The sequence below is a fragment of the Moschus berezovskii genome, chromosome 7 (assembly GCF_049115385.1).
Source record: "Moschus berezovskii isolate FMDL1 chromosome 7, NW_MosBer_1.0, whole genome shotgun sequence".
Classification (NCBI taxonomy): domain Eukaryota; kingdom Metazoa; phylum Chordata; class Mammalia; order Artiodactyla; family Moschidae; genus Moschus; species Moschus berezovskii.
The window spans coordinates 10992141-11014957 of NC_142466.1; the positions used below are offsets into that span (position 1 = coordinate 10992141).

The following is a 22817-nucleotide window of genomic DNA, read 5'->3' on the forward strand; positions in this document are numbered from 1 at the left end:
TTGAACTTGTAATTAATGTAAAAGAAATTACTAGATTAATATTCTTAAGAAAAATGTTACTAAGTCTTTGAAATCCTGCTGGTAGTTTATATATACTGGCATATCTCAGTTCAGGTTTTAAGTTTAGACTTAACCTTTAAGTCGAAAAAATAAATTGTTCCAAACTATAAGTTTTCCAATAAGTGAAATCAGTTTAAAATTTTTTAATGAATTAAAATGAACAATTCAGTTTTTCATTCACAATTAACCACATTTAAAGTGCTCGATATCCACATAAGGCAAGCAGACACCCTATTGGACGGTTCAGCTTGAAAACGCAACACTCACCATTCAGCATCTTTTGCCCACTACATTTATTTAAAATGTTTTTCTTCCTTTGCCGTTTCTTAGAGCGGAAGTGCACAGATGGACTGGATGGCTGTGAATTTCAGGGTAGAAGACAATTTACATTTTTAAAAACTCATGTCAGTTTACTCAGCAAATATAAAAGCTTTCCAAAAAACCCTACTGCTTTCAATTTTTGTTTAAACAATGGGATTGAACAGGATATACGTACTGATAAATGACGCGCTACCATTAGCAAAAGTGTAGTTTTCGTACCAGCCACTCCCAACCTTCCACACTGCCCTCCACAAGCAGGCGTACACACGTACATTCACACGCGCGCGCACACAGACACGTACACAGACAGACACGCGTGCGCGCGCTCACGAGTCCGAAGCGCCACTCTCCCGGCGCTCTCTGCCGAGCGCGCGCCGTCGGTCTCTGGGAGCTCGTGGCTGACCTGAACTCGGAGGGGTTCTGCTCATTATTTTTCAAGTGTGATTAGACAGGTTCCCGGTTCCTTTGGGAACAAAGTGGAGACGCCCGGGATGGAGGCGGAAAGCAGGCCCTTTAAGTCCACTCGTCCCGAGCTCCACCTCAGGAGGCCGTAGACAGCGTGCGCCCCGCAAGCCAGCGCGATCCTCGCACGGGCAATGCTCGGATCTGGAGAGCTTCCAGTCCTGCCGAAGGGAAGGCTGGGACGCACGTCACCCACTGCCCACCGCCCCCGCAGGCGCCCTGATGGACTATCTAGGGAATCAGTCGGCAGAGCTGCTGCCCAGACCCCATGGGGTTAGACATGGGACCTCTGGGACCCAAAAACTGCCAGAGCGCTGTTCTCCTTGGTTTGGGTTTCCCACAGAAACGTTGTTGTTTAGTTGCTAAGTCGTGTCTGACTCTTGCAACCCCATGGATTGTAGCCCGCCAGGCTCCTCTGTCCATGGGCTTTTCCAGGGAACAATACTGGAGTAGGTTGCCATTTCCTTCTCCAGGGGATCTTCCCCACCCTGGGGTCGAACCCATGTCTCCTGCATTTGGCAGGCGGATTCTTTACCACTGAGCCACTTGGGAAGCCCCACAAAAGACGTGTTTACATCAAAAACTTTTTCACAGGTACAAAAAAGGCCGAAACTTTTTCCCCCTACACTTTCCCTCCGCTCGCATCCCCTTCCTTCCTCCCCTACTACCCCCGCATCCCGCAAATTGTGCTTCGCTTCAGGAGTTAAGTGACCTCTTCGTCTAAAGTGCCAGCTCTGCAAAATCCAGGAGCTAAACACAGCTCAACTTCCCGGGAGCTACCAGAGGCAGAAAAGATCACAACCCCCCTCCCACCCACACGCCCCTGTTTCCCCAGTGTATTACCGAAAAAAAAAAAAAAAATCCAGATCCGCCTCCGCGCGATGAATGCTGGAATAAGTAGTTCCCGTAAACCATGAAGCTCGATGTCAGACTGGAGCTCAGGTTGGCTCCCCCAAAGAGAACTACAATTCCCGTGGTGCCCTGCGGACAGAGTGGAAGAGACGGGACGGGCAATGGCGCAACGCGCTTGCGCAGATCGAGGGCCCAAGGGAGGCGGAGGTATCGAGGTCCAACTGCAGAGGAGTCTCCATGTGACAGTGAGCGGCGTCCCAGCTCCAGGCGACGCCAGATTCCAGTTCCCGATCCCACGCCCCGTCCACTGACCCTGTGCCTGCAGACACCAGCAGGCCGGGGCCCTGTGGTCTTGGCCGGAGGACCCTGGCTCAGAGTTAATAGTCTCCGCCAAGCAGGTGCGAGGGACCGCCGAGACCCCCGGCATCTCCAGAAAGGCGGGCGGCGCGGAGAGCTGGGCTTCTGTCAGCGCGGCGCTGCGAGTGCGGGGACATGAACGGCTTCACTCCCGAGGACATGAGCCGCGGCGGGGACGCGGCCGCCGCTGTGGCCGCCGTGGTCGCCGCTGCTGCCGCCGCCGCGTCAGCCGGGAACGGGGCTGGGGCTGGCGCAGGGGCCGAGGTGCCCGGCGCAGGGGCGGTCTCGGCGGCGGGGCCGCCGGGAGCGGCAGGACCGGGCCCCGGGCAGCTGTGCTGTCTGCGCGAGGACGGCGAGCGGTGCGGCCGGGCGGCGGGCAACGCCAGCTTCAGCAAGAGGATCCAGAAGAGCATCTCCCAGAAGAAGGTGAAGATCGAGTTGGATAAGAGCGTAAGTGACGGCGGTACGAATCTGCTCTGCCCGCCCCCCCGGGGCGCTCGGGGAGAGGAGCAGACGCGTGTCGGTGGGGGTGCGGGAGCCCCAGACCTGGGTGCCTCGCGAGCCCGTTCCGGGGTCCCTGGTAGGAAGCAAACAACAAAGTGCTGCAACTCGGCCCGCCGTCCGCAGTAGACACTCTCGCGCCCCGCGGACCCGCTCCCGCGCAGGGCCTCCACTCCTCCTCTGCGGGGGTCGGTAGTGAAACAAAGGGGGCGGCTGCGCCGAGAACCCAGAGTAGCTGTCCTGCAACCCACGGCTTCTTCTGGAACCGAGGCACCTTCTTTGTTTTGCTGCCCGAGCGGGTAGCTTCCACGGTCCAGGAGTGGAGTTCAGCCAGGACCGGACGCTGCGGGCGACTAGGACCCTGTCCCGGGTCCCGCGGGTGCGAGCCGCGCGACCGTGTCATCATCTCTAGGGCAGCTGCTCAAGACGTGGGGAGCGGGCAGCCGCTGCGGGTCAGCCCTCCGTTTGGCAGCCATCAGGGTTTCTTCGTCCTTTCGCAGGTCTGTTCCTCTGACCATCTATGAGGTTTTTAGAAACGACCGTTTCCACTTTTCCGAGCCCTGGGGAGCGGTAATAAATCACAAGATGTGAGAACCAGCACACGTCCTAGATCTTCTTAACTTGCACTTTAGCTCAAAGTTTAATCTGAAAACCTGTTAGCTCACTCCTCATTTTTTTTTTAACAAGTAGCTGCTGATATATAAAACCCAGTATTTCAGAGGCTACCGTACAGTTCTCAGAACTATGTATTAACGTTTTTGAGAACTTTATTTGGGATACTTTCTGCCTATTCAGTTAGTCCCTCAGTTCTGTTCTTAAGAAACTTTCCAGGTATACTTGAATCATTTCACATTGTTTTGGTCGGAAAAACGTATTATAAATACATGCTTTTATTTAATGCTCGGGAAAGTTCATAATTCAAATTTAAATTTAGTAAGGATGTGAAATCAATAATTCGTTTGTAAAAAGTGGATGGTTTTGTGTCTGGATTATAATTTGAGTGTTAGATTAGGAAGCATTCACTATGGTATTAATATTTTTAAATGCTCTTCTAAGTAAAGAAAATACTATCAAATAGCAAAATTGTGGCCAGCATCATTTTGCCCTTGTTTAAAAAATGGCATAGCTGAACTAATCTAGTTCACCATCGCTGCAATTTGATGGCAGAATCCAGAGCGTACGAATTTCTCATTCTGCGCGTCTCTCCCTTCCGTTGCTGGCACTTCTCCGCGCCCCACCCGCCAGCCCTCTTTAACAGTATTGCTAGACATGATATGTTTAACTGGGTTCAGGACTTAAGAATAGCAAGAAACGTGCGTTGTCTTAACAATGGCCTGTTACTAATGTTTATATTATTAATAATTCACAGTAATTATGTATTTTACTAATACAAAGACACATTTTCCAGTAATCGTAAGTCGTCTGTGAAACTTTTCTGTTTCAGGCAAGACATCTTTACATTTGTGATTATCATAAAAACTTAATTCAGAGCGTGCGAAACAGAAGAAAGAGAAAAGGGAGTGATGATGACGGAGGAGATTCACCTGTTCAAGATATTGATACTCCAGAGGTAGGTGAAAGCTTTGTAAGTTAAATGTAAAACTTCAGTGCTCTATTCTGAAAGTTATATTTAAAAAATAGGAACAAATTCTAAAAATACTTTAAGCATTTGAAAACTATAAAAATGAAAGCAAAATTAAATATAGCCAGTTAACATGCAGTTATGCACTTTGACTTGTTATGGCTTCAATTGACAACTTTTTAAAAAATTTATTTTTTAATTGAAGGATAATTACTTTACAGAATTTTGTTGTTTCCTTTCAAATTTCAACATGAATCAGCCATAGGTGTACATATGTCCCCTCCCTCTTGAACCTCCCTACTCGATTGACAACTCTTATAGTCCCCAAAAGACTGAAGTGTTTAATGCATTTTTAGTTTTGATTATTTAAAGCCTTTTAAAATAATGGAATTAAATTTTCATTGTGTTGAAGTTGAAATGTTTTTTATAGCAAATATTAGTCATTAGCAAATGGTATGAACTAATTCATATACGTTAATTTTTTCTAGGTTGATTTATACCAATTACAGGTGAATACACTTAGGAGATACAAAAGACACTTCAAACTCCCAACCAGACCGGGACTTAATAAAGCACAGCTTGTTGAGGTATATATGAGTTTTAAACTATTTAACCTTTAATACAAAAAAAAGTAATTAAATGCTAGTGATGTTAATTTAGTATATATAACAATATATTTTAGTTAGAAAAATCAAAGTTAATAAAAAATGTATTGTGGAAGAATCTAGTTGCCTAGAAATGTTTGTCTATCACTTAGGAAATTCCTTTATATAATGATTACTCAGTGATTGTATGCAGTTTTCTAAGCATCTTCTAATACTTTCAGGAATAGTAAGTAAAAGTTTTCCTTCTTTATTCTCTCTCTAGAAACCTGTTTCTTTTAAAATTCCATTTTACTCAGTAAACACTTGTTGAGCACCTAATTGAGGCATAATAATAAATTAATAAGCTTTGATGTCCTTGTTAGAGTTTTCTTGAAGTTTTTGTTGGAATAGATTTTACAGATAAACCTCTAAACAGTATTCCTGTAGCTTGCTGATTTAACTATTTCAGAACTTGTTCTCGTTGATGTTAGTTTGTTTTCTTTGAAGCATGTTTTTATGACTAGAAAATGCAAAGACTTTTATCCAAGCTTTTACCTACAGGTTCTTGAATATAGGACTTGCAGTCCTTCAGTAAATTTTGAAAAGTTGAGTGCTTGTGTTCTCGGGAAATAATAGAGCCAACAAATCTGTGTGTCATATTAAGATATCTATAGATTTATATGTTTATACTTCTATCATGTTTAAAATAAAAATACTTAACCTACTTGACAGACTATAAATAAATATGTAAATCAGTTTTTTCGTATTCTTCAGCTTGAATTTAGAAAACCAACAGTTTTTAAAATGTACATACTGAATAACGTAGGTGAATAGAAGGTCACTTCTTTGGTAGAATGCTTTTTAACATTAAAGCTTTAGCCAGAATTTCTTCTTTCCTTGCTTAGACAGCAACAATCTAATTTTTCTTTAAATTTAATTTAAAAGGTCAAGTCCTTTTCAAGTTGTATAGTACATTAATATAAAGATATTGCCTGTCATGGTGAAATTATTAATATATCAATATATAAACAGATACATAGTGAAGGTGCTTTTATTTTGGGACAAATGACAACCTAAGAACTGGTTAATTTAAATGTTATATTTAAATGTATATCTTTTTTAAATGCAGAAATCAAACCTGACGTTTTGATATTCTGATCTTCTTTTAAAAATCTGTTTTCTTATTTAGAAGTGAGAAATACAAATAGTATGAGTGTTATAACTTAGTCAGAAATGCAGATATTTATAGACAGTTGCAGAGTTGGGTGCCCAGCCTCCGTGAGTCTCTCATCTTTTTCTTTAAGCAGTGTTATCTTCTAGAACCTAAGTGTGCATCTCAGCGCCCCAGTGTAGTCTAACATACTTCTACTGGTAGTTGCAGTGCATGTGTTACATTAGGAGAATGAAAAGGCAAGAAGGCAGGTAAACATTCTTCAGTGGACATCCTTTCCATTCTCATTTCTCATCCATAATTTTTATACAGAAAAGATTTCAGGGAATCTTAACAAAGAATATTTCCAATGGATGAGTGATGTTAAGTTGTAGCAAACATATTTGTAAGATAATTCTTGGTTTGTTTCTGTTGTACCAGAACTTTTCTGACTTAATGGTTGTTCTTTTTCCATAAGGAGAGACTAAACCATTATATAATGCATGTGGTCTCTTACGTTCTGTTTTATTTCACTGATATTTGAAGTTTACAAGTAAAAGTATTTAATTCTTGATCTAGGTCTCAGCTGTAAAATTTAAAATAAATAAAGTGAAGTACACATTCTGATTAGTATATACGTAATTGAATGGGCTAAGGGGTCTTTTGAAATTATACTATCTCTTGTTCATAACATCTTATTCTTATATGCTTTTCGTCCTGTTGGTGTTTTGTTAAATACAATTTATTTTTGAAAGGAAATAGCTCTTACTACACTTTTTCTTTTGATGACAGTGTTTTTTTTTACCTAGTTTATAAAATCTATTAATATCTATAATTTAATTTCCTCAATTTTTTTTCTTTATAGATAGTTGGTTGCCACTTTAGGTCTATTCCAGTGAATGAAAAAGACACCTTAACATATTTCATCTACTCAGTGAAGAATGACAAGAACAAGTCAGATCTCAAGGTTGATAGTAGTGTTCATTAGGCGAGATGGAATTAAAACTTGGATGTTCAGATGTTAAGACTGCTTACTGCTTTTTCACGTGTAGAAATGTTCCTTGTGTATTTTTTCTACAGAGGATTTTCTCTGGTTTTATTTTCTTTGTTTTGACTCTAATTAGTTGGAAACTCATGTAAAATGAGCTTTCCTAGATTAAAAAATATTTTAAATAAAGGTTATTACTATTATAGTTGCTTCAGTGTATTTATTTTGTGGAACTTGATTTTTATTTTAAACTGACTTTTAGGGACCAGTATTAATTGAAATTTTAATTTGAAGATCACTTTATTACCTTTTCCCCCTTTTTTTAGTTCTGAGAAACTAACAAAAGTAATAGATGTCACCCATTTGCTCTCTTTGGGGCAATCTGATTTGGAATTAAGGATATCCTACATAGTATTATTTTTGAAGTGCTTTTTAGTACTAACAGGTTTGAAACAGCAGGAAGAACAAATAGTTTGGTGCCTACTTCCTTCCAAAGAAGAGTTAATGTGTCAGCAAAGGTAAATGCAGTGCTGAAAGTTGAAATCTGAATGAAGAATTAAATAGTTTGTCATTTCTTTAAATTTTGTTTTAGTGAAAAAGTATTTACATGGCACAAATATAGAAAGAACCTCTGCACTGCCCCTTAATTTTCAGTCATGTTCTGTACTGTTTACAATGCAAATAAAAACTAATAAGTTGGAGAGATCGAGAATTTATCAGGATCTTTAAATTTTGGTCATACATAGCTCTGACTTGATTTCTGTTTTATTTTGTTTTATATTTCATTCTCTGTCAGTTTTCTCTTGAATATTTTTACCTCTACTTTTCATGAGATTGTAGTATTTAGCCAAGGGCTTACAGTTACAAATCAAATTTATAGCTTGTGACATCAGAACGAAACATGTGGTGCAGATTTTAGGATGGAAATGGATGAGCCCGTTAATGCAGCACAGGATATCTCAAAGTCAACATTTGGTCCTGATAATTCTTCATTGTGGGAGGCGGTCCTGTGTGTTTCAGGTTTGGTGGTGTCCCTGGAGTCCACATGCTAATACAGTAGAGCGCCAAGGGTGATAACTAAAAATATCCCTAGACCTTGTCAAATGGCTCTGGGGGGACAGAATCACCCCTGCTTGGGAACCACTATGTAGATGAGTTTCAAGAACATCTTAGTTCAGTAGAAGGTGAGTCTGTATTTTTAAGTGTTCTGAGTGTACTGACAGCTAGAAAATATGGTGAACAGTAACACCATACTGGTGTTTAGGCCATTTAAAGATTTCCTTGCAACTTTATTGATGAGCCAGAGGCTGCAATAATTAGTATATAGAAACCTCTTGTTTCCAGTACTCCAAAAATCTCCATGAGAAGTTTTTTCTTAGCTGTATGAAGATGAACCAACCACACAGCCACAAGATATGATGGTTTGTTTGAAAAAAGTTACTTCTATGTTTTATATTTTTGCCTAAATCTATAAAAACTTTCTTTTTCAGTAGAAACTTGACTGTAGGCTTATATTTTATGAAATAAGCTTGAAATTTTGATCATGTATAGCTCTGACTTGATTTCTGTTTTACCTCCTTTTATATTTCATTCTCTGTCAGTTTTCTCTTAAATAGTTTTACCTCTTCTTATGAAAAAAGCTTGAAACTATTTGCTGATGTTAAAATCCATGTTTATGAATATAACCTTTGCCTCTCAATCTTAATTTCATACAATTACTTGCATAAAATGTAGTTATATAAAAAAGTGAAATGAGAGTTGAGTGTTGATTTATCCAATGAATTTAAATCTTGTTAGAGCAATTTAAAACATGAAAAACAGAACTTAAGAGCCTCCCCCTCAAAGACAAGAGACTCAAGAAGCTGCAAAATAAAACTTCTACATAGAAATTTTAATTCTTACTGAGTTTCTAAAATTATGAGTTCTGTGGAAATCTTTATTGTACTTATCTGTATCTGAACAAGAAAAAGTAAATGGAAACTCTTATCTCTAAAGGATCCGGATTACGTTTAATGTAAGAACATCAGGAAAAGAATCAAAATTTGACTGCTGTTGGGGTAGAATGTGTGGCAGGAGCTCAAGAAGTTGTTTGGTAACTACCCTTTACTGAATAATTTAGGTAAAGGCTAAAAATTAATGTCTGAAATGTATTTCTTTAAGAAAGTAAGCTCTATTATTTCTACATAAAGTTTTTTTAATTGCAATGTATATGATATACAATTAATCACTTTATACAATTTGGTAGTATTTAGTGTAGTCACACCTTCATGGGTCACAGCCTTGTGGTGAATGGAGTTGTGTAACTCAATGAAGCTATAAGCCATACCATGTAGGGTCACCCAAGATGGATGGGTCATAGTGGAGAGTTCTGACAAAATGTTGCTCCTTGGAAGGAAAGCATATTGAAAAGCAAAGACATCACTTTGCTGACAAAGATTGGTTTAGTCAAAGCTGTGTTTTTTCCAGTAGCCATGTATGCATGTGAAAGCTGAACTATAAAGAAGGCTGAGTGCTAAAGAATTGGTGCTTTTGAATTGTGGTGTTGGAGAAGACTCTTGAGAGTCTGTTGGACTGCAAGCAGATCAAATCAGTCAGTCCTCAAGGAAATCAGCTCTGGATATTCATTGGAAGGACTAATGCTGAAGCTGAAGCTCTAATACTTTGGTCACCTGATGCAAAGAATGAACTCATTGGAAAAGACCCCTATACTGGGAAAGATTGAAGGCCAAAAGAGAAGAGGGTGGCAGAGGATGAGATGGTTCAATAATATCACTAACTCTATGGACGTGAATTTGAGCAAACTCCAGGAGATAGTGAAGGACAGGGAAGCCTGGTGTGCTGCAGTCCATGGAGTCGCAAAGAGTGGGACGTGATTTAGCAACTGAAAGTATCAACAAAGTGTATTCACAATGTTGTGCAACCACCAGCTCTAATTGAAAAATTTTTCATCACCCCATAGAAACACCCACAAGTAATTACTCCCAATTCCACCTCTTCCCGTCCCCTGATAACCTTTAATCTTTGTATCTATGGATTTGCCTGTTATGATGTATCATGTAAAGGGAATCATATAACACATGTCCTTTTGTGTGGATTTTTCTTTTACTGAAGACGTTTTCAAGGTTTATCCAAATTGCAGCATATATTAGTACTTTGCTCCTTTTTATGGCTGAATGACATTCCAATGTGTGTGTGTATATGTGTGTGACAATTTGTTTTTCCAGTCATCCATTAATGAACATTTAGACATTTTGATTTCCACCTTTGGCTATTATGACTAATGCTACTATAAACATTTGTGTACAAGTTTCTGTGTGAGCATGTCTTCATTTCTCTTGGGTATATATCTAGGAGTGGAGTTGCTGAGTCACATGGTAATGCTGTAATATTTTGAAGAACCTCCAAACTTTTCCATAGTGGCTGTATTAACAACTATTTCTCGAAATTGCTAACATTTGTGTATCTTTCTTTCTTTTTTTAGATTAAAGCTGTCCTACTGGGTGTGAAGTGATAGCATTATGGTTTTGATTTGTATTTTTTTCAATTCCTTTATTCATTTTTAAATTGCGTTGTTTGTTTTTTTGGTTCAGTTGTAGGAGTTCTTTATTCTAAGTATTAACTCTGTATGTTATTTACAAATATTTTCTCCCATTCTGTAGATTGCCTTTTCACATTTTTTATAATGTTCTTTGATGCAAAAAAAGTTTAAAATTTTTATTTAGTACAATTAATTTTTTTTTCTTTCATTTGCTCATACTTTTGGTGTTAAGCCTAAGAATCTATTGCCAAATCCAAGGTTATAAAGATTAGCCCCTATTTTTTTTTCTAGGAGTTTTATAATTTTAGCTCTTAAATGTAGGTTATTGACCCATTTTGAGTCAATTTATGTATATATGGAGTGAGGTAGAGTTCCAGCTTCATTGTTTTGAATGAGGTTATCCAGTTTTGCAGCACTGTTGGTTGAAGAGACTCTTCTCCACTGAATGGTCTTGGCACCCTTGTCGAAAATCAATTTGCATAGATATTTGGGTTTATTTCTATATTTTCAATTCTATTTTAGGCTGTATTTCTATTAGGCCAGTACTATATTTTTTTTTTGACTATTGTAACTGTGTAATAAGTTTTGAAATCAGGAAGTGTGAGTCCTCCTACTTTTTTTTCCCACTACATTCAGTCACAAGTCTTGTCCGACTCTTTGTAACCCCATGAACTGCAGCACACCAGGCTCCTTCCTCTGTCTTTCAGTATCTCCCAGAGTCTGCTCAAACTCATGTCCATTGAATCAGTGATGCCATCTAACCATTTCAACCTCTGTCACCCCCTTCTCCTCTTGCCCTCAATCTTTCCCAGCATCAGGGTCTTTTCCAATGAGTTGGCTCTTTGCATCAGGTGGCCAAAGCATTGGAGCTTCAGCTTCACCATCAGTCTTTCCAATGAATATTCAGGGTTGATTTCCTTTTCAGATTGACTGGTTTGATCTTGAAGTCCAACAGATTCTCAAGAGTCTTCTCCAGCACCACAATTCAAAAGGATCAATTCTTTATGGTCCAACTCTCACATGAGTACATGACTGCTGGAAAAACTATAGCTTTAACTATATAGACCTTTGTCAGCAAAGTGATGTCTCTGCTTTTTAATATGCTGTCTAGGTTTGTCATAGCTTTTCTTCCAAGGAGCAAGCGTCTTTTGATTTCATGGCTGCAGTCACCATCTGCAGTGATTTTGGAGCCCAAGAAAATAAAATCTGACACAGTTTGAACTTTTTCCCATCTATTTGCCATGACGTGATGGGACTGGATGCCATGATCTTAGTTTTTTGAATGTTGAGTTTTAAACCAGCTTTTTCACTCTCCTCTTTTGCCTTCATCAAGAGTCTCTTTCCTCTTTCTTTCTGTCATTAGAGTGGTATGACCTGCATATCTAAGATGGTTGGTATTTCTCCTGGTAGATTTGATTCCAGCTTGTGATTCATCCAGCCCAGTATTTCACAGGATGTTCTCTAAATAGGAGTTAAATAAGTAAGGTGACTATATACAGCGTTGATGTACTCCTTTCCCAGTTTTGAACCAGTCTGTTGTCTGATGTCTGATTCTGTTTCCTCTTGTCCTGCATACAGGTTTCTCAGGAGACAGGTGAGTGGTTTGGTATTCCCATCTCTTTAAGAATGTTCCAGTTTGTTGTGATTCACACAAAGGCTTTAGCATAGTCAATGAAGCAGAAGTAGATGTTTTTCTGGAATTCTCTTGCTTTTTTTATGATCCAATGGATGTTGGCAGTTTGATCTCTGGTTCCGCTGCCTTTTCTAAATCCAACTCATACTTCTGGAAGTTCTCAGTTCACGTACTGTTGAAACCTAGCTTAAAGTATTTTGAGAATTACTTTGCTAGCTTGTGAAATGAGCACAATTTGTGCGGAAGTTTGAACATTCTTTGGCATTGCCCTTTTTTGGCAATGAAATGAAAACTGACATTTTCCAGTCCTGTGCCCACTGCTGAGTTTTCCAAATATGCTGGCATATTGAGTACAGCACTTTCATAGCATCATCTTTTAGGATTTAAAATAGCTAAGCTGGTATTCCATCACCTCCATTAGCTTTGTTCATAGTAATGCCTCCTGAGGCCCACTTGACTTCGTACTCCAGGATGTCTGGCTCTAGCTGAATGACCACACCATTATGGTTATCTGGGACATTAAGATCTTTTTTGTATAGTTCTGTGTATTCTTGCCACCTCTTCTCAATTTCTTCTGCTTCTGTTAGGTCCTTGCTGTATCTGTCCTTTATTGTGCCCATCTTTGCATGAGACATTTCCTTGGTATCTCCAATTTTCTTGAGGAGATATCTAGTCTTTCCTATCCTGTGGTTTTCCTCTATTTCTTTGCATTGTTCACTTAAGTAGGCTTTCTTATCTCACATTGCTATTCTCCAGAACTCTGCATTCAGTTGGTTATATCTCTCCCTTTCTCCTTTGCCTTTCACTTCTCTTCCTTTCTCAGTGTTGTAAGACAATCACTTGGCCTCCTTGCATTTCTTTTTCTTAGGGAAGGTTTTGATCACCGCCTCCTGTATAGTGTTACAAACCTCTGTCCATAGTCCTTCAGGCACTCTGTCAGATTTGATCCTTTGAATCTATTCATCATCTCTGTTGTATAATTATAAGAGATTTTATATAAGTTACACCTGAATAGTCTAGTGGTTTTCCCTTCCTTCAATTTAAATCTGAATTTTGCAATAAGAAGCTCATGATCTAAGCCACAGTCTGCTCCAGGTCTTGTTTTAGCTGACTGTATAGAGCATCTCCATCTTCAGCTGCAAAGAATATAATCAATCGGTCTGACTTTGGTATTGACCATTTGTTGATATCCATGTGTAGAATCTTCTCTTGTGTTGTTGGAAGAGGGTGTTTGCTATGACCAGAGCATTCTCTTGGCAAAATACTGTTCGCCTTTGCCCTCCTTCATTTTGTACTCCAAGGCCAAACTTGCCTGTTACTCTAGGTATTTCTTGACTTCCTGCTTTTGCATTCCAATCCCCTATAATGAAAAGGACATCTTTTTTTGGTGTTAGTTCTAGAAGGTTTTATAGGCCTTTATAGAACCGTTCGACTTCAGCTTCTTTGCCATTAGTGGTTGGGGCATAGACTTGGGTTACTGTGATGTTGAATGGTTTGCTCGGAAATGAACCGAGATCATTCTGTCGTTTTTGAGATTTCATCCAAAGTAGTGCCTTTCAGACTCTTGTTGACTATGAGATCTACTCCATTTCTTTTTTGCCCACAGTAGTAGATATAATGGTCATCTGAATTGAATTTATTCATTCCCATTCATTTTAGTACACCAGTTCCTAGTCCAGTTTACCTTGATTCATGGACCTAACATTCCAGGTTCTATGCCATATTGATCTTTGTAGTATCAGACTTTACTTTCACCATCAGGCACATCCACAATTGACTATAGTTTCCACTTTGGCCCAGCCTCTTCATTCTTTCTGGAGCTCTTTCTCTGCTCTTCCCCAGTAGCATATTGGACACCTACCTACCTCAGTGACTCATCTTCTGGTGTCGCATCTTTTTGGCTATTCATACTGCTCATGGGTTTCTCAAGGCAAGACTACTGAAGAGGTTTGCCATTCCCTTCTCCAGTTTTTTCAATATGGTTTAGGATACTTGGGGACCCTTGCAGTTACATATGAATTAGAAGACTAGTTTTTGTATTTCTGCCCCCCAAAAAAGACCATAGACTTTTGATGAGGATTGTACTGTCTCTGTAGATCACTTGATAATTGCCATCTTAAAAATGTTAAGTATTTCAATCCATGAATATGGAATGTCTTTCCATTAATTTTAGGTCTTCTTTAATTTCTTTCTGTAATGTTTTCTAGTTTCCAGTGGGCAAGTCTTTTACCCCCTTGGTTAAATTTATATGATATTTTATTCTTTTGATGAAATTATAAGTGGAAATGTTTTCTCAATATCTTTTTTTGCATTATTCCTTACTCATGTATGGAAAACTGATAGTGTGTGTTGACCCTGCAATTGTCCTGAATTCATTTGTGAGCTCTAGTAGTATTTTAGTGGATTTTATGAGATTTTCTATCTACAAAATCATGTTATCTTTAAGTAGAGATAATTTTACTTTTTTTTAATTTGATGACTTTTATTTATTTTTCTTGCAAAATTGCTCTGGCTAGGATTGATAGTACAATATTGAATAGGAATGATGAAAGTAGGCATCTGTGTCTTGTTCTTTTCCTTATGAAGATAGTTTTCAGTCTTTTACCAATTAACATTAGTTAATTGTGGGTATACCACAAATGCTCTTTGTTTTATAAAGAAAGTTTCCTTCTATTCTTAGTTTCCTGTTTTTATCATGAAAGGGTATTGAATTCTGACAAATTTTTTTTCTATATATATTGAAGTAATCATGTGCTTTCTTCCTTTGTTTTATTAATGTAATGTATTGCATTGAATTATTTTCTTTTGTTGAATCACTGTATCATTCCTGGGGGAAATATCACTTGGTATATAATACTTTTATTATGTTGTTGGTTTTGGTTTGTCACTATTTTGTTGAAGACTTTTGCATCTATATTCATAAGGGATATGACTATAGATATCATAGGTCTGTAGTTTCTTCTACTGTTTTTTTTTTACTTTACTATTAGGATAATGTTGGCCTCATAGAATGTGTTAGAAACTGTTGCCTCTTCTGTTTTTTGGAAAAATTTAAATAGGATTAACATTAATTGATCTTTAAAAGTTTGATTGAATTCACTAGTGACCATCTGATCTGTGACATTTCTTTAATGAAAAATTTTTTATTATTGATAGAATCCCTTTACTTATTATAAGGTAAATGGTATTTTCTATTTGTTCTTGAGTCAGCTTTGGTAATTTTGTGTTTTTAGGAATTTGTCCGTTTCATCTAGATTAGACAATTTGTTATCATACCTTTGTTCATACCATTCACTTATGCTACTTTTACTTTCTGTAAGGTTGCTAATAATGCCCTTACTTCCTCCCCCCATCCTACCCCCCAACCCTGTCCTGAGGCAAAGAAGATTTCTAAGGAAATTTTGAGGGAAAGAAGGAGATTTCTCAGTGAAAGAAGATTTCTGAGGGAGTTTTGAAGGAAATAAGCAGATTTCTGAGGGAAAGAAGGAAATAACGAGGGAATTCTAAAGAAAAGGAGATGTCTGAGGAAATTGTGCGGGGAAAGAAGATTTCTGAGGGACTGAAAGTGATTTCTCAAGGGAAAAAAAGGTTCAGAGGTAAAACATGACAGAACCTAGGACGTTCTGAGGTAAAATCTGACAAAAAGTAGAGGGTTCAGAGGTAAAATCTGACAGAACCTAGAGTGTTCTGAGGTAAAATCTGACAAGTCTAGGGCGTTTTGAGTAAAATCTGACAAATGTAGGACATTCTGAGATAAAATCTGACAGAAACTAGAGGGTGCTGAGGTAAAATCAGATAGAACCTAAAGAGTACTGAGGAAAATCTGACAGAACCTAGAGAGTTTTTAGATAAAATAAGACAGAACCTAAAGGTTGGATCATCGAAAAAACAAGAGAGTTCCAGAAAAACATCTACTTCTGCTTTGTTGACTATGACCAAGCCTTTGACTGTGTGGATCACAACAAACTGTGGAATATTCTTAAAGAGATGGGAATACCAGACCACCTGACCTGCCTCCTGAAAAATCTGTATGCAGGTCAGGAAGCAACAGTTAGAACCGGACATAGAACAACAGACTGATTCTAAATCGGGAAAGGAGTAGTCAAGGCTGTATAATGTCACCCTGCTTATTTAACTTATATGCAGATTACATTCATGAGAAATTCTGGGCTGGACAAAGCACAAGCTGGAATCAAGATTGCCGGGAGAAATATCAATAACCTCAGATACGCAGATGACAACACCCTTATGGCAGAAAGCAAAGAACTAAAGAGCCTCTTGTTGAAAGTGAAAGAGGAGAGGGGAAAGTTGACTTAAAACTCAGCATTCCGAAAGCTAAGATCATGGTATCTGGTCCCATCACTTCATGGCAAATAAATGGGGAAACAGTGGAAACAGTGGAAGACTTTATTTTTGGGAGCTCCCAAATGACTGCACATGGTGACTGCAGCCATGAAATTAAAAGCCGCTTGTTCCTTGGAATATGACCAACCTAGACAGCATATTAAAAAGCAGAGACATTACTTTGCCAACAAAGGTCCGTCTAGTCAAAGCTATGATTTTTCCAGTAGTTATGTATGTTTGTGAGAGTTGGAGTGCCAAAGAATTGATGCTTTTGAACTGTGGTGTTGGAGAAGACTCTTGAGAGTCCCTTGGACTGCAGGGATATCCAACCAGTCCTTCCTAAAGGATATCAGTCCTGAATTTGAAGTACTGATGCTGAAACTAAAACTCCAATACTTTGGCCTCCTGATGCGAAGAACTGACTCATTTGAAAAGACCCTGATGTTGGGAAAGATTAAAGGCTAGAGGAGAAGGGGATGACCGAGGATGAGATGCTTGGATGGCATCACCGACTCAATGGACATGAGTTTGAGTAAACTCCGGGAGTTGGTGATGGACAGGGAGGCCTGATGTGCTGCAGTCCGTGGGGTCGCAAAGAGTCAGACACAACTGAGCGACTGAGCTGAACTGAAAGTTTTCTGACATAAAATCTGATGGTTCTGATGTAAAATCTGACAGAATCTAAAGGGTTCTGAGGTAAAATCTGACAGAACCTAGTGGGTTCTGAAGTAAACTGTAACAGAAACTAGAGGGATATAAGGTAAACTCTGACAGAACCTAGGACATTCTGAGGTAAACTGACAGAACTGAAAGAGTTCTCAGGTAAAAATCTGACATAACCTAGAATGTTCTGAGGTAAAATCTGACAAGCCTAGGGCGTTTTGAGTAAAATCCAATAGAACTTAGGACACTCTAAGGTAATACCTGAAAGAAACTAGAAGATTCTGAGGTAAAATCTGATAGAAACTGGAGGGTTCTGAGGTAAAATCTCAGAGAACCTAGAGGATTCTGAGGTAAAATCTGATGGGAACTAGAGTCCTGAGGTTAAATTGAAAGAGACCAGAGATTGGTAGGTAAAGTCTGACAGAACTGAGAGGGTTCTGAGCTAAAATCTGACCAGATTGTTCTAGGTAAAATCTGTCAGAAACCAGAGGTTTCTGAGGTAAAATCTGATAGAAAATAGAGGGCTCTCAGGTAAAATCTGGTGGAAATTAGAGGCTTCTGCAGTAAAATCTGACAGAACCTAGAGGATTCTGAGGTAAGACAGAAAGTAGACAGTTCTCAGGTAAAATCTTATAGAATCTAGCGAATTTTGCAGTAAAATCTGACAGAATCTTGTACCTTCTGAGATAAACTCTGACAAAACCTAGAATGTTCTGTGGTATACTCTGACAGAACTTAGGGGGTGCTGAGGTAAAATCTGACAGAAACAAGAGGGTTCTGAGGTAAAATTTGACAGAGACTAGGACATTCCTAGGTAAAATTTGACAGAACTTTGACTATGTGGATCACAGTAAACTGTGGAACATTCTGAAAGAGATGGGAATACCAGACCACCTGACCTGCCTCTTGAGAAACCTGTATGCAGGTCAGGAAGCAACAGGTAGAACTGGACATGGAACAACAGACTGGTTCCAAATAGGAAAAGGAGTACATCAAGATTGTATATTGTCACCCTGCTTATTTAACTTATATGCAGAGTACATCATGAGGAACGCTGGGCTGGAAGAAGCACAAGCTGGAATCAAGATTGCTGGGAGAAATATCAATAACCTCATATATGCAGATGACACCACCCTTATGGCAGAATGTGAAGAGGAACTAAAAAGCCTCTTGATGAAAGTGAAAGAGGAGAGTGAAAAGGTTGGCTTGAAGCTCAACATTCAGAAAACAAAGATCATGGCATCTGGTCCCATCATGGGACCACCATTTTTCCATGGGAAATAGATGGGGAAACAGTGGAAACAGTGACAGACTTTATTTTTTTGGGCTCCAAAATCACTGCAGATGCTGATTGCAGCCAGGAAATTAAAAGACGCTTACACCTTGGTAGGAAAGTTATGACCAACCTAGATAGTATATTAAAAAGCAGAGACATTACTTTGCCAACAAAGGTCCGTCTAGTCAAGGCTATGGTTTTTCCAGTGGTCATGTATGGATGTGAGAGTTGGACTGTGAAGAAAGCTGATCGCCGAAGAATCGATGCTTTTGAACTGTGGTGTTGGAGAAGACTCTTGAGAGTCCCTTATACTGCAAGGAGATCCAACCAGTCCATCCTAAAGGATATCAGTCCTGGGTGTTCATTGGAAGGACTGATGCTAAAGCTGAAACTGCAATACTTTGGCCCCCTCATGCGAAGAGTTGACTCACTGGAAAAGACTCTGATGCTGGGAGGGATTGGGGGCGGGAGAAGAAGGGAATGACAGAGAATGAGATGGCTGGATGGCATCACCGACTCGATGGACATGAGTTTGAGTGAGCTCCGGTTGTTGGTGATGGACTGGGAGGCCTGGTGTGCTGTAATTCATGGGGTCGCAAAGAGTCAGACACGACTGAGCGACTGAACTGAACTGAAAGGGTACTGAGGTAAAATCTGACTGACCAAGAATGTTCTGAGGTAAAAACTGACGGAAACTTGAGGGTTCTGAGGTAAAATCTGACAGAACCTAGAGGATTCTGAAGTAAACTGTGACAGAAACTAGAGAAATTTGAGGTAAACCCTGACAGAACCTAGAACATTCTGTGGTATACATCTGACAGAACCTAGAGGGTGCTGAGGTAAAATGACAGAACATAGAGGGTTCTGTGGTAATATGTGACTGAACCTAGGATATTCTAGGTAAGTCTGACAGAAACTTGAGGGTTCTGAGGTAAAATCTTAAAGAAACTAGAAGGTTCTGAGGTAAAATCTAACAGCACCTCAAGGGTTCAGAGGTATAATCTGACAACCGAGAGGATTCTGAGGTAAAATCTGACAGAAACTAGAGGGGTCTGAGGTAAAATCTGACGTGGTATATGTGACAGAACCTAGGACATTCTAGGTAAGTCTGACAGAAACTTGAGGATTCTGAGGTAAAATCTGACAGAACCTTAGGGTTCTCAGGTAATATGTGACAGAACCTAGGACTTTCTGAGGTAAGTATTACAGAAGCTTGAGGGTTCTGAGGTAAAATCTGACAGAACCTAGGATGTTCTGAGTTAAAATCTGCCAGTAACTAGAGGGTTCTGTTGTAAAATCTGACAGAAACCATATGATTCTAGGTAAAATCTATCAGAAGCCACAGGGTTCTGAGGTAAAATGTAACAGAAACTGGAAGGATCTTAGGTAAATTTTGACAGAAGCTAGAGGGTTCTGTGGGAGAAGGCAATGGCAACCCACTCCAGTACTCTTGCCTGGAAAATCCCATGGGTGGAGGAGCCTGGTAGGCTGTAGTCCATGGGGTCGCGAAGAGTCGGACATGACTGAGCTACTTCACTTTCACTTTTCACTTTCATGCATTGGAGAAGGAAATGGCAGCCCACTCCAGTGTTCTTGCCTGGAGAATCCCAGAGACGGTGGAGCCTGGTGGGCTACCATCTGTGGGGTCGCACAGAGTCGGACACGACTGAAGTGACTTAGCAGCAGCAGCAACAGCAGAGGGTTCTGTGTGGATCACAATAAACTGTGGAACATTCTGAAAGAGATGGGAATACCAGACCGCCTGACCTGCCTCTTGGCATCTGGTCCCATCACTTCATGGGAAATAGATGGAAAAACAGTGGAAACAGTGTCAGACTTTATTTTTTTGGGCTCCAAAATCACTGCAGATGCTGATTGCAGCCAGGAAATTAAAAGACGCTTACTCCTTGGAAGGAAAATTATGACCAACCTTGATAATATATTAAAAAGCAGAGACATTACTTTGCCAACAAAGGTCCATCTAGTCAAGGCTATGGTTTTTCCAGTGGTCATGTATGGATGTGAGAGTTGGACTGTGAAGAGGGCTGATCACCAAAGAATTGATGCTTTTGAACTGTGGTGCTGGAGAAGACTCTTGAGAGTCCCTTGTACCGCAAGGAGATCCAACCAGTCCATTCTAAGGGAGATCGATCCTGGGTGTTCCTTGGAAGGACTGATGCTAAAGCTGAAACTTCAATACTTTGGATACCTCATGCGACGAGTTGACTCACTGGAAAGGAGTCTGATGCTGGGAGGGATTGGGGCTGGGTGGAGACGGGGACAGAAGAGAATGAGATGGCTGGATGGCATCACTGACTTGATGGACATGAGTTTGAGTGAACTCCGGGAGTTGGTGATGGACAGGGAGGCCTGGCGTGCTGTGATTCATGGGGTCGCAAAGAGTCGGACATGACTGAGCGACTGAACTGAACTGAACTGAGAGGGTTCTGAGGTAAAATCTGCCAGATCCTAGAGGATTCTGAGGTAAAATCTAACAGAAAGTAGAGGGTTCTGAAGCAAATCATGAGAGAACATACTATGTTCTGAGGTGAATTCTGTCCCAAATTAGAGGGATGTGAGGTAATATATAACAAAACCAGAGGGTTCTGAGGTAAAATCTGACAGAATTTAGAGACTTCTGAACTCAATCTGATAGAAAAAGTTTCTCAAAAACCTAACACAAACTACTGGTTCTAAGGTAAACTCTATGAGAAATTAAGAGGTTCTGAGTTAAAATGACCTAAATAAGGAGGTCCTGAGGGATTTTTGTGTGATTTCTGAAGGTAAGAAAGAGATTTCTGAGGCTTTTTTTTTTGTGGGAATGGAGGTTATTTCTGAGGGGTTTCTATGTGGAAGTGGGAGATTTCTAAAGTTATTCTGAAGAAAAGACAGAGATATCTAAGAGAAAGTAGCAAATACCTGAGAGAAAGTTAGATATTTCTCAGGGAAAGGTGTTTTGCAGAAAATTCTGTATATTTCTGAGAAAATTCTGAGAGTAAGGAACAGATTTCTGAGGAAATTCTCAGAGATAGACAGTTCTTCAGGAATTCTGTGGGAAAGCAGATTTCTGAGGGGAAGAGGAGATTTCTGATGGAAATAAGATTTCTTTAGGGAATTCTGAGGGAAAGGAGATTTCTGAGATAATTCTGAAGTTAAAAACTGATTTCTGAGGGAATTCTGAGACAAAGAAGATTTCTGATGGAATCTGAGGGCAAGGAAGAGATTTTGAAGATTTCTGAGAGAAGGAATTTGAGAAGGGTGTCTGAGAGAAGGTGGGTGAGTGGAATTGTGCTTGCAAGAGAGTATGAGAGAGCTCTGAGAAAATGAGGTTGAGAGGGAATTCTCAGAAAATGAGATTTAGAGGGTGTTCTGTAAGAAGTGTAATGCCCCTGCTTTTATTTGTAATTTTAGTTATATGTGCTTTCTCTCTCCTTTTTTTCAGTAGTGTTGCTAGGATTTATCAATTTTGTTTATTTTTTATTTGAAGTTATTGATTATTGTTTTTCCATTTTCTATTTCATTTATATCTGCTCTAATTTTTTTAAATTTTCCTTCTTCCACTGGTTTTGGATTAAGTGTGCTCTTCTTTTTCTAGTGTTAAAGTACAAAATTCAGATATTGATTTGAGACCTTTCTTCTTTTTTAATGTATATGTTTGCAGCTATAAATTTCCCACTGAGGTCCTCTCTTGCTGCATCCCATAAGTTTGGTATGTTTTATTTTTATTTTCATTCATGCTTAAATTATTTTCTAATTTTTCTATCTTTTTCTTCTTTGACTCACTGTTGTTAAGAATGCATTTGTCGATTTCCACATATTTGTTGATTTTCCCGTTTTTCTTCTGTTATTGATTTCTAGCTTCATCCCATTATAGTTCAAGAAGATAGTTTGTATGATTTCAATTTTTTTTAATTTATGGAAAAATGTTTTATGTGCTAACATAAAGATGCTTCAGTCTATCCTGAAGAATCTTCCATGTGTACTTGAGTAGAATGTGTATTCTATTATCATTGGGTGAAGTGTTTTGTATATGTCTTGTTAGGTTAGTTGGTTTAGAGTATTGTTCAAATCCCCTCTTTCCTTTTTAATTTTCTGTCTAGATGTCTTTCCATTATTTAAAGTAAGGAATTGAGGTCTCCAACTATTATTGTAGAACTGTTTTTTTCTCCTTTCACTTCTGTTAGTTTCCTTCATATATTTCCTGGCTCTGTTGTTTGGTGTGTATATATTTGTAATTTTAAATCTTATTGTACCTTGACCCTTTTAACTACAAAATGTCTCTTGTACAGTTTTTTTAACTTAAAATCTATATTGTTTGATATTAGTATAGCCAGACCAGCTGTCTTTACTGCTATTTACATGGATTTGCATAGTTTTGACAGCAAAATTTAGATTATGATCTAGGCAGGTGATAGTGGTTCAAAAATAAATTTTTGTCATGTTATTGCTTATTCATTTATCTGAAGTTAGTTTAAAAGTGTCAAGAAATGTCTTATATATGTATAT

At 39.2% G+C, this 22817-nt stretch overlaps 1 protein-coding gene across 6 annotated transcripts in view; it reads left to right on the forward strand.

The window, feature by feature from the left end:
• The first annotated feature begins 1827 nt into the window (after positions 1 to 1827).
• SAP30 (Sin3A associated protein 30) overlaps positions 1828 to 22817 on the forward strand; it is a 104024-nt gene continuing 83034 nt past the window's right edge. For 5 of the 6 annotated variants that reach the window (XR_016037791.1, XR_016037790.1, XR_008686206.2 and 2 more), the window contains exons 1-3: positions 1828 to 2502; positions 3998 to 4123; positions 4624 to 4722. Coding sequence is in view for 3 of the 6 variants with exons in the window: in XM_055428026.2 (XP_055284001.1) it covers positions 2188 to 2502; positions 3998 to 4123; positions 4624 to 4722 (540 nt within the window). In the remaining 3 variants the exon portion in view is untranslated. Of the gene's footprint in view, positions 2503 to 3997; positions 4124 to 4623; positions 4723 to 6734; positions 7061 to 22817 lie in introns of those variants that run through there. The other variant, XM_055428023.2, reaches the window with a different exon arrangement.